Source organism: Chiloscyllium plagiosum, chromosome 23 (assembly GCF_004010195.1).
Source record: "Chiloscyllium plagiosum isolate BGI_BamShark_2017 chromosome 23, ASM401019v2, whole genome shotgun sequence".
Classification (NCBI taxonomy): domain Eukaryota; kingdom Metazoa; phylum Chordata; class Chondrichthyes; order Orectolobiformes; family Hemiscylliidae; genus Chiloscyllium; species Chiloscyllium plagiosum.
Genome location: NC_057732.1, coordinates 34,568,325 through 34,585,246, shown reverse-complemented (window position 1 = coordinate 34,585,246; position 16,922 = coordinate 34,568,325). Strand labels below are relative to the sequence as shown.

Below are 16,922 nucleotides of genomic sequence, written 5' to 3'. Positions count from 1 at the left end.
GATCAGGGAGTCCAGAACTAGAGGGGATAGGTTTAGGGTGAGAGGGAAAAGATATAAAAGAGACCCAAGGGGCAACTTTTTCACGCAGAGGGTGGTACGTGTACAGAGTGAGCTGCCAGAGGATGTGGTGGAGGCTGGTACAACATTTAAGAGGCATTTGGATGGGTATATGAATAGGAAGGGTTTGGGGGGGGTATGGGCCGGATGTTGGCAGGTGGGACTAGATTGGGTTGGGATATCTGGTCAGCATGGACGGGTTGGACTGAAGGGTCTGGTTCCATGCTGTACATCTATGACTCTAGACTCTCAAAACCCACTGCTGTCACTTTCTGCAAGCTTTCTTCATTTAACTAACATTCAGCTCCTCTATTCTTGTTGCTAAAGTACACAGCTCCCCACATGTTCCATCTGGGAAAGTTTTGCTTGCTCATTCAGCCCCTCTAAAGACAGTGTTACCCTCATTATGTCATCCACAGACTTGTCCATGGTATACTCACTTTCCTCAGCCAAGTCATTAATATATATTCCAAACAATTGCGGCCCCAGAACGAATCTCTGTGTCACTGTTAAAAAAACCTGCCTCTCCTTTAATCTTCTTAGGGAAAGGAATCAGCCGTTCTGACTGGGACTGACCGAGGTGACCCCAGATCCACAGCAATATAATGGACTCTTAACAACCCTCTGAAGTGGCCTCAGTTCAAAGGCAGTTAGGGATTGACAACAAATGCTAGCTTGGTCCATACCACGTGCATCCCAATTTTATTCAACGTAAATGTCAGAGATCGGCAAGTGGCAGTTTGCCAGCATTGAAGACTGCACGATGGTCCATCAAAAAGAGGTGAAGACCTTAAATATGTTTTCCTGTGAACTCAATGCATTTAAGAGCTGTGGGAGAAAATACAATCTCAGAAGCTTCTTTAACAAGGTCTTCATGGGACGTGGACTAAGCTAGCACATCCTGAATTGCTCTGGACAAGCTGCAGTCCTTGAAGTGTAGATACATTCCTAGTTAGAGGAGTTCTAGTTTTTTGACCCAACAGCATTTTAAAAGAACATCTATATGGTCCCAAATCAGGATAATGAGGCTGAGAGAGGCACTTGTAGGTTATGGGGTTCCCACCCATGATCTGCCCAACCTGCTAGGTGGTGTTGGTTGCTAGAGGAATCTAAGTGAGCTTACATGACCAGTGATACAGACTTTCCCATGTGATAATCATACTCATTAGCAAATGATTGCTGACAAATGAGTTTACTGCAACAACATAGTGGTACATACAGCTGACACTGGGTGAGTGCCGAGTGAATATTGAAGGAAGGAGCTGCCAATCAAACAGGCTGCTTTATCCTAGAGCCTCGAGTGTTGCTGGAACTGTATTCATCCAGGCAAGCTGGGAGTATTCAATCACACTACTGCCTTGGGATAGGCTTTAAAGGACACTAACTTGTGGCTACACCCCACAGTACTTATAGGATTAGTATGAAGTCAGTTGGTGTGGAGTGGTGGATATTGAGGGCTGTGCTCAGATTCAGGTTTGGGAAGGTCAGTGAGGAGGATCATGATCCTAAAACGTTAAACTACATGTATCATTCAATTTATCAGCAACAAGGAATCTTGATCAAATGGGCTTAAAAAAAGACAAACAGCTGGATTTCAACCTGGATAAATACAAACCAGGATAGGACTTATATAATTAATGGTAGGGCCTTGGGTAGTGTTCTAGAACAGAAGGACCAAGGAATGCAGGTCATAATTCTTGGAAGCTTACTTCACATAGATAAGATGGTTAAAAAGGTATTTAGCACAGTTGCCTTCATTGTTCAGTCCTGAGTATAGGAGTTGGGAAGTCATGTTGAGGTTGTACAGGACATTGGTGAGGCCTCTTCTAGAATACTGTGTCCATTTCTGGTCACCCAGTTATAGGAAGGATATTATTAAAACTGACGAGGGTTCAGATTTAGTAAAATGTTGCTGGCTGTGGAAGGTTCGAGTTATTTAAAAAAAAGCTGGATAGGCTGGGATGTTTTTCACTGGAGTGAAAGAGGTCAAGAGGTGACCTTATAGAAATTTATAAAATCATGAGGGGTATAGATAGTGAATGGTAGTTCTTTTCCCTAGGATGGGAGATTAAAATATTTCTCTTCTTTGATCTGCCCCATAATCTTAAAAAGATTGAGGGGCAATTTTTTATTTAAAAAAAACAAAAAAAAGGGTGGTTCACATGTGAAATGCTCTTCCAGAGGAAGTGGTGGATGTGGGAGCAGTTACAACTTAATACATTCGGATAAGTACATGAACAGGAAAGGGGTGGAAGAATAATGTCCAGGGGTAGGCAGGGTGGGACTGGTTTAGTTTGAGATTATATTTGGCACAGACTGGTTGGACCAAAGGGTCTGTTGCCATGCTGTATGACTGACTCCACAACAGAGAAAATAAAAAGGCAGCTCAAAATGGTGTCACAGGTACTTCTGCATGAAGGAAAATAGAAATCAAAAACTTATGGCAAGTTAGCAGGTGTATTTTATTATTCTGCAGTTTCTTACCAAGAGGATAAATGTACCAAACACGTGGGTATAACACTTTCGTACAAATCAGTTCTCTAGAAATGGACAGCATAACTTCAAACACATCCCCAAGGGCACCCCCCGTGTGTCATCACCATCACACGGTCAGGCTCATTCCCAAGAGCACAGTAGTCCAACAATTAATTGCCTTCCTCCAAACTGTGTCAGTGCAGGTCAAGAGATCAGGGTCAAGAGGATTGACCATCTAGTGAAGGGGGAAGGACAAAGGGAAGGGAGAGGGGGCAGAGTGATGACTGATTATTTCTGGGGACCAAACACCTGGGAGGTCCTGAGGCAAATCCTGTAACTCCACAAAGCTACAGCACAGGACCAGGGTGGAGACACTACCTGGGGGGCTCATCCCTTCCAGTACTGCAACACCACACACTGGCCCAGACTGGTGGGGGGGACAGACAGCCAACATTAAAAACAAAGTTCTCAACATGTTTTGCCAACTTTGGGTCTCTTGTCAGAGGAGGAGAAGCTGAAAATTAGTGTATAGGTGATGCACCTATTCTCCATCCTCAAAAAAATAAAAGGACTAATAGACCAGCCTCAGGCTGGAGCACCAGGAGACAGCGGGGTGGGGAGGGGGTGCAGAGACAGACTGAGTCAGTACTGATTCTGTTAAACACCCTCCACACAAGACAAAAACCATACAAAAATATTTCAACAGCTTTTAGTTACTAGGGAGCCTTACAAGAAAAATTACTAACCATTACGGCAAATTCAGGCACTTCCAAATCCATTTGGTATGCAGCTTTTGACCAAAGACTCCCTCAGTTGGGGAGAAAATAAAAAAAAGGAAGCCTTTGGATTTAAAGTTAAATGTTGTTTGTGATTTTGATAGTTTGGATCCTGGGAGATGAGAAAAAAAAATCTTAGTTCTCAGCCACTCAGGGGACAGTGGCATGGAAAGGGCTGCCAGGCACACTCTCATCGCCCCACTTCACTATTAGTATGTAGTCACCCTTCTCCTTTACAGTGTATGTGACATTGTAAACCCGATTCCCCATGTGCTTCACATACACCTCCTCACACGGAGTCTTCGGACCATGAACGCCCACCATCAACATGTTAGTTCCTGCAACAAACAAGAACTAGGATTATTTCCAGCCCACCACACAGGGAGACTGATTTGTCATACATAAACAGCCACATATCCTCCCCTCCCCCCACCGTGAGGCTGATTGTGTTGGAAGATTCCCCTTCACTTTGTGGTCTGACCCCTACCTGCTTTGCTGCAGTCTACAGTGAAGTTATTCTTCTGCCCAATGAAAGCCTTGGACAGGCCGGGTCCTCGAGCTACCACCTTGCTGGCATCCGATGCAAACTTAGGCATCGCTCCATACCTGCCAACTGTGGCCGACTTGGTGACTGTTTCAACCAGAACAGTAGATGTCTCGTGTAAACTGTGACCCCCAGAGAGGCGGACACCTGGAGCAGGGGGGAAAAAAAAAGATATGCAACCTGGCAGTTAGTCTGGTATTCAGCTCCAGCTTTCACATTTCTCAGTACAGCCTGGAACCCCAGCTCCCTGCCAGCAGCTAACACCAGGGCCTAGGCCCTTTACCTAGCACCACACAAAAGCCCCAGCCCAAGGCTCACAGATTTTCTTCAACCAGACGGTAGAGCAAGGTGAAGGTCCCAGCCTTCAATTCAAATGGTAATGTACAGAGCCCACACCTGAGCAGGGACATAGCCCACAAAAGTTCCCCCCCCCCCCCCACACACACCAAAACAGACAACATTCCCCAACCTTTCCTCACCTGTGACCTTGGCTTTGAATGGACTCCCAACGATATGCTGAGGACCACCGTACTTGATGGAGATCAGGTAGTTTCCAGGAGCCATTGGGGTGTAGGTGACCTTATAACCCTCAGGACAGTCCTGACAGTCCATCTTCACTTTGGATGGGCCATCAATGGTGACAGAAAGCGCACCAGCTCCAGCATCGCATGTATTGATGATAAACTCCGAGGGGACGCCTAAACAGAGAACACAGTTACCATGGAAATTCACAGCCTGTCTCACATCCAGGTATAACTGAAGTGCAACACTCAAACTCATGCTTTTAAAATATCTAAACCCTCATGTCCTATCAAACAACATTATTCCCGCCTCTGTTAGATCCCAGCTGAAAGACAATCTATTCCACACACAAAACTACATTGCCTCTGCTCCCCACCCCCCCTGCCACTCCTCCAAACCTCAAATTAGATTACAGCCTGCAAGTCCCCTCCTAGGTACTCAAAAGTATACCCAGCCACACCCCCCAATTTCAGCTGGTCACTCACTCACTCTGGTGAGTCTGGGTTGCAAATCTTACATGAGGTATTCTCTGAAGAATGTGCTGGGCCAGTTTGCCCTGAAGAACTGTACCTGTGACTCCTCCTTCCAGGCCTGGGCCATAGGCAGAGACCAGACCAGGATCACCAGTCTGGCCTGGCTCACCCACTCGGATCCTGAAGGGGCTGCCTGGGATGTGGCAGGAGTTGAACTTGACATCTATGGAGTGGACACCATTTTCCCGTGGAATGAAGCGGATTGCAAAATTATCTGTGAACAGACAGAGGTATTTTAAGATGATAACAAAATAGTGTGTGCAGGAAATCAGAAACAGAACTAAAATACACAAATGCTCACACCTGACCACAAAAAAAAAGGGAGAAAATGAGCTAATTAAAGTGTTTCAGGTCATTGACTCTTCGTCCCTCACCTTTAAACTTTGCAAGGAACATTCCCAGCATTTGCTGCAAAGCATGGAGTGTTGTTCTGGCCACTTCCTGGACATGTGCCATGATTAGCTCAACCATCACACTGTAAAGCTACGTGACAAGAAACAGTATGGAATGTTCTAGACTCTAAAGTAGCAGCCCTCGTGCTGCAGTCCTTTAGCCTTGTGCTATGATCATGAATGGGCCTTTGCACTGAGGGACCAAGTCTGTGGTTAACCCCACCATCCCCCCAAGCAGACCATCCTGGCCCCTCATCGTGTATATCACAGCATCCAAAGTATTGGTACTGGAATGGGGAGGAAGAAAGGAGATCAAAACATGTGGCTGCTCTCCAGACAGGGCTTCTCTATCCACAATAACTCCGCTCAAAAAAATATTTCTGATGGCTCCTCTCCAAGTGAAAGATGGGTGTGGGGCAGGTTGGGTAAAGAGAGCAGTAGCAGGGTTTGATTCCAGGTAAGTAATAGTTAGCCCAGCTGGGTGGCAGGAAAAACCAAGAAACTGAAATAAAACATTCCCAGAAAATGTAGAAACTAGTAAAACCCTTCATATGCAGTCTATAAACAGGCTTAGTTGAAGGAGCTAGCAGGAAGATGTCCTTATTTCCTCTCACTCAATAGCTCACCCCTCTTACTTGCCCCACACACATTCTCTCCCTGCTCTCTGTTGTGTTCCAATTGAAGTCTTAAGTCACCTTACTCTAGAAAGTATGGTATGAGTACTTCCATTCCCCTCAAGTGTGTGCCAGTCATTAGATTTTAATGAGGATCTACCCATCCCCAGTAGGGGGCACTGTGGGTGTAGGGAGCAGAAATACCTGCACAGGTTAGAAACAGACATGGGCAGGCAGGCTCTGATGGAGACAAAGAGAGAGAGAGAGAGAGAGAGAGACACACACACAGACACAAACAGAAAGACAGAGACAAAGAGACACACACAAAGAAAAAAGATTGACAATACAAGGTTGGATAGAAATTGCAACAACTAGAGCAAATACTAAAAAAGCAAGCTCTGGAAAAGGTGTGGAGACGGAGGTTAAAATGACCTTGTTCTGTCCTTCTAGAAGTTTCTGAATGTTATTGGAAGCTTCTGGTCCCTGAGTCTCATGTTACAGCTTAAGCCTGAGGCAGCTGCTGTGAGAGCAGACAAACCACGTGGTATGGGAATGAGCAGTTATTCTGGGTCAGGTCACTGACACCCCACAGCTAAGTGCTCCACATCTGTCTAGACTGTTCCCACCTCCCCATATCCCTCCTCTTCCCCCCCCCAGCACAGGGGACTGCTTTGCTCCCAGACTACCTCCCAACACCACCATTCCTGTGGGAGTCAGCAGTTCAGACAACTTCCCTCTAATCACTTTTCCTTTTGTTCCCTCAGAGACTCACTGCCTGGGAATTCCATGCTCTGAATTTACACACCAGTGCCTTATTGGAACCTCACCCTGAATCAGGAAGCAAATTTAATCTGTTTAGTTATAATGAGCAGACAAAAATAGAGAGAGGTGACACAGACACACAAAAAAATGAAACAAGGAGCAAGAGAAACTTGGTAGGTGATGCTACCCAAACAGTTCCCAGTCACTTACCAGCATCCACCTCAGACACATAGCATTCCTCCACAGAGCCTGATGGAGTCCGCACTTTTGCGTCTATGATCCCTCTTGCTCCGTTCAACTGAACTGCGAATGAGGCCTGTTGATTAACTTTTAATCCAGATTCCTAAATACAGATAGGCATAGATTAAATAAACAAACCAACCAAGAAAGCTCCCTCTACATTCTCAAACCAAGGATTGCTTACCCACAGTAAGTCCCAAAGAACATCCCCACCCCAATTACATTTTTTTTTAAAAAAGGGAGGCTAGTGGGGTTGTCTCCAAAATAATATGGACTCTATGGACTGGGCAATATCTGGTGGTGTTAAATTACTGCAGAACCAGTGGCCAAAGTAGTGACTGGACAGGCTGGATCTAAGAAAGCTGGGACACAATCATATCCCTTCACAACTCCAGCGTTTCCACAGTGCTGCTGCTGACTCCCGTTTCCAGGAACCTTTACATCATTCAGTTGCCCTCTAACTAGTTTCAGATCTCCATCTATTGCCCGTCTCCCCTGCAGCAGCAGTCCCCTCCCGCATACCCCTCCACCCCCACCCTGGGCCTCACCTGGAGGCTAGTAACGGTGAGTCTACGAGCAGCATCAGAGGGAGAGGCAATTGGAACAACAAATGGCGAGTCAGGAATATGCTCATCATTGAACTTGATGGATACTTCATAGTCACCTGGAAAATGAAGAGGAACTCCATTTAGATCAGCTGGCTACAGGGTTAGAGTAGAGACAGAGTCTGTGGTCAGGAGGCACAGTGGAGGGTCACTTGCTGCCCAGTGTACAAGTAGCAGCTGTATGTCAGACCAGGCACAGCATAGAGTACCCTATAGTCAGGATACATCAACGTCATATCTAATGACATCTTGTCCATGTTGGACTGCATTACAGAGGAGAGCGCTCTCCACAATATGAAACAACTTGTAAAGAATCCTGGGATATCCCAAATCAGGTTTATTGGCTAATTAATGAAAACTTAAGTACAATTGAAGTGCAAAGTCATTGTATTATGGGATAGTTTACTGAACCAAGTTTGTTCAGCAACACTCCCTAGGACAAAGACCTTTGAGTGCAGGTTCATAGCTCCTTGAAAGTGGAGTCGCAGGTAGGTAGGATAGTGAAGGTGCTGGTATGCTTTCAGTTATTGGTCAGAGCTTAGAGTACAAGAGTTGGGAGGTCATGGTGTGGCTGCACAAGATGTTAATTAGGCCACCTTTGGAATATTGCATGCAATTCTGGTCTCCCTCCTCCTGAAAAGGAAGTGTGAAAACTGAAAGGGTTCAGAAAAGATTGACAAGGATGTTGCCAAGGTTGGAGGATTTGAGCTATAGGGAGAGGTTGAATAGGCTGGGGCTGTTTTCCCTGGAGCATCAGAGGCTGAGGGGTAATCGTAGAGGTTTACAAAATCACAAAGGGCATGGATAGGGTAAATAGACAAAGTATTGTTGTGCGCGCGCGTGCGCGCGTGGCCAGAGGAAGTGGTGGAGGCTGGTACAAGTACAACATGTAAAACAGAGGCGACTGGATGGGTATATGAATAGGAAGAGTTTGGAGGGATATGGGCCAAGTGCTGACAAATGGGACGAGATTGAGTTGGGATATCTGGTCAGCATGGACATGTTGGACCAAAGGGTCTGTTTCTGCACTGTACATCTTTATGATTAACTGTTAAGTAGCGAGAAATTACAGTCTGGCTTTCATTGTACATGTTTTCAACCAAAAAGTTTGGAAAAGGGACAAAAAAAAACTTTAAAAAGCTAAAGACTTCAGCAACAATCTAGCAGAATGCAAAGGGGCAACCCTGTGAGAGAACAGAAAGAGAAAGACCAAGACGTTAGCAGAACTCGAGACCCCAAAAAGGGCAGCGTACCAACAGATAAAATAACAGTAACAAGTTGTACAAAAAAAGATAGATGTTTGGGGTTACCCAAACTCCAGAACAATTCAGGGTCTGATTTACTAACCAGGTTCTTGTACAATGTAGGAAACTCCACATGATCCATCCTTACGATCCTCAAATGAGATCTCAGCTTTGCTTGGGCCTTCCACAGCAATGGAGAGGCCTCCAGCTCCTGCCTCACGGGTCCAGATACTGAACTCCGCTGAAAGGAAAAGGAAAGAGAGAATGTTAATGGCAGGAAGGATAGAGATATCCAGACTGATCACCATCTATTGCTGTGGTTCTGTTCGCCGAGCTGGAAGTTTTTGTTGCAAACGTTTTGTCCCCTGTCTAGGTGACATCCTCAGTGCTTGGGAGCCTCCTGTGAAGCGCTTCTGTGGTGTTTCCTCCGGCAGTTATAGTGGCCTGTCCCTGCCACTTCCGGTTGTCAGTTTCAGCTGTCCGCTGTAGTGGCCGGTTTCGTGGCTAGTTGATGTTCGTGGATGCGGATCGTTAGCCGTCTTCCTGTTTGTCCTATATAGTGTTTTGTGCCGTCCTTGCATGGGATTGCTTTATTAGGCTGAACGTCCTAGAGACTGACCAGTCACCCAACCTGACCTCCCCAGAACCTGGGCCCTTGTTCCTGAGATTGAGCTCTGATGAAACAAACAAGTAACCAATGGCAACTCACCTGCCACAGCAGCAACTCCCCGCTCCAAACCAGGGCCACCAGCACGGACCTTGTGGGAGCCTCCCTCGCCCAAAGGCCCGACTGTGAATTGGAAGGGGCTACCAGGGACATGTTGGCCACGGTATTTGACATTGACAGTGTGGGAGCCCATCTCCTGTGGTATGAAGCGCACACTGTACGTGCTGTCATCGCCTTCAATGATCTCTGCTTCATCAATCTTCCCAGATGGGCTGGTGACTTGTGCAGTCATCTCCTGAGCCCCAACCTCCACTGTCAAAAAAAACCACAGAACACCATTACAAACTAACTTGGCCAAAAACAACTTCCTGTTTTAAATACTTTGTCACCCTCTAACTCTGAAGCTGACAGAACAGACAGCAATACTTGAACCGGAGTGACTCACTTGCTTCTGGGTTAATGCGTAGACAGCAGACAGCTACTCAAATTGTTAGAATGTGACGAGTGACTTCCCACAGGGATCGACACTGCTAACATTCTGGTTACAGTGAGTAAAGAGAAAATGGTGTCCACCTTCACTGATAAAGATCAGCATCATTGCAAGCAATATAGTTGGAAGCATACAAGTACCAAAATATTTACAGATTAAAACTAGTAGTAAAAAAAAACTTTGCCAAACTGGTTTCAGTACAAGTGAATACAAGCTTTGGACCTAAAACAGTTTTAAGATGGTGAAAGCTTAAAAACAAAGGCAGCCCAAATAGCTTTGGAGATCTTGCATTGTAAAAATTACTACAAAGTGTCCTGATCAGCTACAGAAAATTTTTAAAAAGTCTGATTTTTTTCAAAATTCACTCATGGGATATGGGTGTCAATAGCCAGGCTAGCATTTACTGACCACCCCTAATTACCCAGAAGGCAGTTAAAACTCAACCACATTGCTGTGGGTCTGGAGTCACAGGTAGGCCAGACCAGGTAAGGATGACAGATTTCTTTCACTTAAAGGTGACATTGGAAAACTCATTTGGTTCACTAATGATTGACAATGGTTTCATGGTCATCATTAAACTCTTAATTCAATTCTTTATGGAATTTACAATATCATCTGCCATGGCAGGATTTGAATTAGTATCCCCACAATTAGTTGGATTAATAGTGTAGTGACAGTATCACTAGGCTACTGCCTCCCCATTTAGAGAGGGTGATGATTTGAGCTTTTCATGGTATGTTAAAAAAAGGGACAGATACACACACTTACAACAATCGCACTGATTGGCAGAGCAAGCTCAAAGACCTGAAAAGCCTCAAAACAAGCCTGGTTTCTCTTTGAAAAAGGGCCAGCCCACACCATCAGTGGGTCTGATACACACCTTCGGCCCGAGGGATGTTGGTGAAAGTGCCTAGACTGTCCCGGCCCATGAACTCGCCAAAGACATTGTGGAAAGGATCCCCTCCAACCTGCGTGGACTCCTCCACTCGCACCTCTCGTTTGGTCTCTCCGCCCCGGGTTTTACTGATCTCTGTGCGCTCTGTGCGGGTGTAGGTGTGGCTACTGCGGGTAAAGGTCCGCGTCAAACGCTCCTGGGCAGATACCATCTGAAACCAGTTTCCTGAGGAAAAGATGGAATGGGGGCAGGAGGAGAGAAGAACAAAGAATGTCATTAAAAGGAGAACACAGGGCCATCTCATCCCAGACCTATATTTGAACCATAAATATTACATCAAGATCTTTAAGTGATTGAATTAAGATTAACATCAATCAGCTTTTGTTGCTAACACTGGACATGGATCAATAACATGACCATTGGTCTCTCCACACGTGGACTGTGTTAATCAAATCACTCACTATAGGAATATTGCTGCAACTAGCTCAAAGTTCCTGGATCAGGTGAGCAGCTGGAAAAACTTTAATGTGAAGGAGGGTTGATAAACAGGAGGAAGGACGACTAGAAGGACATGCTGATAGGATGGGAGAGAAGGCAACTTGCTGAGGAGCACAATTACCAGTTTAAAGCTGTTGAATTAATGCCTTGACACTTAATGCTAGAATGTGACATTTGCATCCCCAACAGGCAATTCCTACAAAATTCCAAGTGGAATAACTACATTCAGAATTTTTTTTCTCCCCCTTCAGCGTCAAGATTCCTCCAGCTCCATTTCCTCAGCAAGTGAGAAGGAAAGCTTAGACTAAATGTAGTCGAGCTGTAGTGAGGCAAATTAAAAATCTAATCCTGATAAAGAAAAAAAAAGAGCAGGGAGGTGATGACATTTTAGAAGAAAAAAAAACAGTAGGAGCCTGGGAAGTATTAAGGCTCAGAAGGACCTTGGAGCCTCTAGATCCTTGAGCACAACAGGACAAGTAGATAAAAGTAGGTTTAAGATGGGATTTTTGCTATTTCCAGTCAAGGCATTGAATATAAGAGCAAGGATGAGGAGTTTATGATAAAGCAGTGTATACAATGCTAGTTATGCATATGCTGGAGTACTGTGTGCAGTTCGGGTCATCACAACAGGAAAGCATGTGATTACATTAGAGAGCATGCAGAGGAGTTTCACCAGAATGCTGCCTGGGCTGGGAATGATTCAGATATGAAAGTGGGACAACAACCCAGCCTCGAGAGCAGAGAAAGCTAAGGGTTTGGTTGGGGGCGGGGGGCTGAAACGTCATTGAGGTGTACAACGTTTGAGGGGCATATGCAGAGTAGATAAGGGAAATATTCCTCCCTAGGAGGGATGGATAACCAGGAAGCACATGGCTGAGGGTATCTTGAACACTCTCCCTGGAAAAAAAAAAGGGTAGAGGGAGATTGGAACCTGAAAGATATTTTAGTATTTGGATGAGCACTCAAGATTCCATAGCATGGGAGCGGCTCCTGGCTAAGCGCTGGGAAATGGGAAGAGATGGATGTTTGACGACTGACATCTTTCCGTGCTGTAAAAACTTTGAAAATCAAGAACCTGGAGTCTAAGCATGAGCAGTTGAGAACCCTCCTCCCACCACTGGAGTGGGTGAAGATGGGAAACCCAGTGCTGCTAAACCCAAAAACACATATCTTGAGAGATTGTCCTCTGAAAAAAAAACAAAATCAGTGACACTTGGGTTGCCTCCAGTCAGTCAGAACAGAACCTGAAAGAACAGTATCCAGTTACACCAAGCAATAAGACAAATACAGGATAGGATGAGGAGAGATCAGAACAGAAGAGGAATAATTTTAAAAAGTTTACCCCGTTGCAGAATAACTCCTCACTGGAGGTCTACACATACCTGGAATCTTCAAGTTGAGGTCACAGGTGCTGCCCACAGTGGCAATGGAGGGAGCCTGGCGTCGCCTAGTGATACTCTCCTTAATCCTTCCTTCACCAGTCACCTTCACTGTAAAGGGGCTTCCTACAAACACAAATCACAGTACTCAGTGTTACACAGTGACTCATGAGCTGGAGTTCCACTACAAACCCCATGTTATTAAAACCATAACTGGATTTCCCCCCCAGTGCCTGTCTCAGCTGCCCTCTATCTCTGGGCCCACTCTGAACTTTATGCCCTTGACTGTCTTCCATCTGCAGTGACCAGCAACCTGCCCTTTGGGATCCCCCTTCCAGTGTTTGGTTACTGAGGGTAAGCAGCTGGATTTCCCACTCCCTTACCTGGCACATGATGGTCAGCAAATTTAATGTTGATGATGTAGTTGCCTGGTTCAGTTGGACAATAGGTCACTTTGCATGTTCCATCCTCTAGATCCTCACAATTAATGTCAACTTTGCTGGGACCCTCAATGGACAGACCGAGTCCTCCATAACCTGGTAAATGTGAAGGAAGGAGGGGGGTGGGGTGGGGTGGGGTGGAAAAAAAAAAAAAGAGAGCCTTCTGTTAATGTTTGGAATTGTCTGCCACAGAAAGCAGTGAAGGCTAGCTCATTGAATTTATTGAAGGCAGAGCTACTTTAATTGATAGGTGGTCAAGGGATAGGGTGAAATTAAGGCCACAATCTGAACAACCAATGTCAGAACATGGAGCAGGCTCAAGGGCCAGAGGGATTACTGCTAACTTCACTTTTACAGAGGAAGCTCATCAGCAATTTCCACTCCCCACCCACAAACTTAAACCCTCTATAAATCACAATGAAACAGGCAAAGGATTGTCAATTTTTTTTTAAAAATTGAAACTTGAACACTATCTGTTCATATCTGCACAGAATAATCCCATTGCCCAATCAGCAACCAGGTCAGTGATTGTACGCAAAAGTGGAATCCTAGTAGTTATATACAAAAAGAAAACCTCACCACTGAGGACCACTCAAGTGGTACTGAAGGGCAGCCCTGGTTAGGAGTAGGGGTCTGGAGCACTGACCAAAAACATCCAACCACATTTTTCTCCCCCCCCCCCCCCACGTTTACTGCCAGCTTCAAAAAGGCCCAAAAATCGATAACCTGGATTATAGGAGAACTCAGAATGGGTCCAATTGTTAAATGTTAATCTTGATCAGTTTAAGGTTGCCCAATGCAATAACTTGCTACTTTTGGAATGGGCCGTACCTGCACCTCGCGTGTCCACGATGAATTCAGACACCTCAAATGTTTGGCCCTCTACCAGGCCCTTCCCAGAAACTTTCACTTTGCTGGCATCACCAATCTCAGAGGCCCCAACCACGATCTTGAAGGGGCTGTTTGTAACATGCCGGTTGTTTTTCTTCACACTCACTACATGTTCTCCTACCTCCTTTGGAGTGAATGAAATACCTGTTGAAGAGGGAAAAAAAAGGTCAGAGGGCTGATTCATTCTGCAGTGGCCAAAATGTTTTCATTACTTGATGTACCATATCAAACAAGACCCTCCCATACTCCTGATCCCACATTCTGTAATCTATATAATCAGAACGATGTGATTGCAATGGAGAGAGTAGAGAGGAGATTTACCCAGATGCTGCCTGGGCTGGAGAGATTGGATAGACTGAGGTTATTTTCCTTGGAGCAGGAAACTGAGGAGATGAATAATATTATGAGAGGCCTTGACAGAGGAATCAAGGACCAGGATTCATGCATTTACAGTGTGTGAGGAACAGGAGGTTTATAGGAGATCAAAGGAACATCTCTCCATCCAGAAGTTATTGGAAATCTGTAACTCACTGCCTGAAAGGGTGGGAGGGGAAGAAACCACTTAAATAATGCCAATATACTTGGTACCAAGGCATACTTGAAAAATGGGATTAGAAGCTCAGATTTTAAGGCTTTTAATCAGAGTGTCTAGGATTCATGCTGTTCGGGCGTCGCTACTATTCAGAGGGTCAGCGTGGACTTGTTGGGCCAAATGGCCTGTATCCACACTGTAGGGATGCTTAGTGGTTAGCACTGCTGCCTCAGTGCCAGGGACCCAGATTTTATTCTGGCCTCAGGTGACAGTTGGAGTGGAGTTTGCACATTCTCCCAGTGTCTGTGTGGGTTTACTTCAATAATCCAAAGATGTGCAGGTCAGGTGAATTGGCTATGCTAAATAGCCTGCAGTGTTCAGGGATGTGTATGTTAGGTGCATTAGTCAGCAGTAAGTGTAGAGTAATAGGGTAGAGAGGAATAGGTCTGGGTGGGTTACTGTTCAGAGGGTCAGTATATACTAGTTGGGCCAAATGGCTTGTTTCCACACTATTGGGATTCTGTGAATAGCTAGCCATTTGATGAGCGGCAGACTTGATGGGCGACATAGACTTGATGGGCTGGAAAGCGTTTTTCTGTGCCATTGATCTGTCTGACTCAGGCAAAGACAACAACCACCTGGCAGTCAGTTTCTGGCCACTGTGCCTGGTTGGAATCTTACCAATATGCCTGTTGGGCAGCCTCTTGAGCAAGCAGGGCTCCTCATTACCAGATGGAGCTTTGATGCTGGCGTTGAGTAGGTTCAGGTCAGTCTCTGTAATCTTCAGCGAGACCTCTGTGGATGTGCCGACGTTGAGTTGCGATGTTCTCATCGAGTCATCACCTACACAGAAATGGTTTCATCAGTCAGGTACAATTCAAAGATACCTGCAGTTCCTGGCACCGGGATCCAGGTCCAATATGTTTATAAGTTAATCCCATGACTGCAGCGCTGTAGGTGATTGGCCATCAGTCTGGCTGAAGGACAATAGGGGACTGGTTACTCACCCAAAGAGACATCATTTACCCTTTTCCATACCATTTACCCAGCACTCCCATATGCAGCAATGACACACTCACAACAGCACTCAGTCTTCAACTATCATCCTCTCACTGACTGGAAACCGTGCAGTTGGCCAGAAAACACCTCCCTGCTAACAGGCAGATGAGACCCTGACATGGTGGAGGTGATGGTTCACTTTATCCACCGCTCCCCCACATACAAACTCCCTACTCCCTCTTCGTGGACCTACCACTAAATGGCTAAGATCAGAATAAACTTAAAACAAGACCATGATAGAAGGCACATGGCTACAACAGCAAACCCAGGTTAGGAGCATCTATATCAGGTGGGAGTGTCAGTCGGAGAGCACCAGGATCCACAACCATTGGCTGACACCAGCCACCAGAGCCAAGCTTTGAAGAGTGGAAAAACAGAGCAGGAATTACCCATGATCTTGGCAGTGAAAGGGCTTCCTGCAATGTGCTTGTCATCAAAACGAACAATGATGTTGTAATCTCCAGGGGCTGTGGGCAGGTATGACACAGTGCAGGTGCCATCCTTATTGTCCTTGCATGTGATTTCAGCTTTAGAGGGACCTTCTACAGCAAGGGAGAGTCCACCTACAGTGACACAGGCAGAGAGAGAAAAAAAAAATTACAGCAAACTGCTGAAAAGCACCCGAACATCCCCATTCCAATGCTTTCTTCAAATAAATCTGCATGCCTGGTTGCTCACCACCTCCAATCAAACCCGTCCCTTCACGTCTCACCCTCCAACCCCACCAAGCCTCAGCCCTCATTCACACCTCTTCCCTAGTCAGTGTCCAGCACAAATTCTGATCCCTCTCACCAATGCTCACTGTCTCTCTTCTTCCCCCGCCCCCCCCAAATCTTCACATTGCAGCACCATCTGTCACCCCTCCAGGGCTCAGCCCACATCCCACCTACCTTCACCAGCATCCTTAGTGACTATGGTGAAAGTTGCAGGTTTGTTCACCATTCCATGGCTCAGACCAGGACCAAACGCAGTCACATGACGACTGTTGATGGCATCCACATAAAACTGCAATGGGCTGCCTATTATCAGAGGAATAACCAATTAGAGTCAATGCGGCATCAAGGTCAATGCAAAAGGTCAGCCTCCCCCCCCCCCCCCCCCAGGGGCAACAGCTCACAGTCAACATGGAGCAGGACCAATATTCACTTAGTCAGAGCCACAATCTCCAGAACCTTTTGTATGAGGTATTAGGCTGGGGTAACTATTCTTTATGCACATTCTCTCAATCCTGAGATTTACAAGGAGGTGGTGGTGGTGAATGTGAATGTGATGGAGTTCAGTGTCACAGCCATCCTTGGAAAAGTAAA

The 16,922-nt window shown here is 45.8% G+C and overlaps 1 protein-coding gene across 4 annotated transcripts in view; it reads right to left on the bottom strand.

The window, feature by feature from the left end:
* Positions 1-2,500: 2,500 nt before the first annotated feature.
* The window catches only part of flncb (filamin C, gamma b (actin binding protein 280)), a 58,017-nt gene continuing 43,595 nt past the window's right edge, over positions 2,501-16,922 (bottom strand). For all 4 annotated transcript variants that reach the window (XM_043713903.1, XM_043713904.1, XM_043713905.1 and 1 more), the window contains 15 exons: positions 16,506-16,634; positions 16,005-16,178; positions 15,238-15,399; positions 13,965-14,168; positions 13,077-13,229; positions 12,697-12,819; positions 10,802-11,041; positions 9,474-9,743; positions 8,868-9,005; positions 7,464-7,579; positions 6,886-7,018; positions 4,945-5,121; positions 4,332-4,550; positions 3,796-3,999; positions 2,501-3,646 (listed from right to left, as the gene is read on the bottom strand). In XM_043713903.1, coding sequence (XP_043569838.1) covers positions 3,459-3,646; positions 3,796-3,999; positions 4,332-4,550; positions 4,945-5,121; positions 6,886-7,018; positions 7,464-7,579; positions 8,868-9,005; positions 9,474-9,743; positions 10,802-11,041; positions 12,697-12,819; positions 13,077-13,229; positions 13,965-14,168; positions 15,238-15,399; positions 16,005-16,178; positions 16,506-16,634 — 2,630 coding nt within the window. In that variant the 3' untranslated portion in view covers positions 2,501-3,458. The remainder of the gene's footprint in view (positions 3,647-3,795; positions 4,000-4,331; positions 4,551-4,944; positions 5,122-6,885; positions 7,019-7,463; positions 7,580-8,867; positions 9,006-9,473; positions 9,744-10,801; positions 11,042-12,696; positions 12,820-13,076; positions 13,230-13,964; positions 14,169-15,237; positions 15,400-16,004; positions 16,179-16,505; positions 16,635-16,922) is intronic.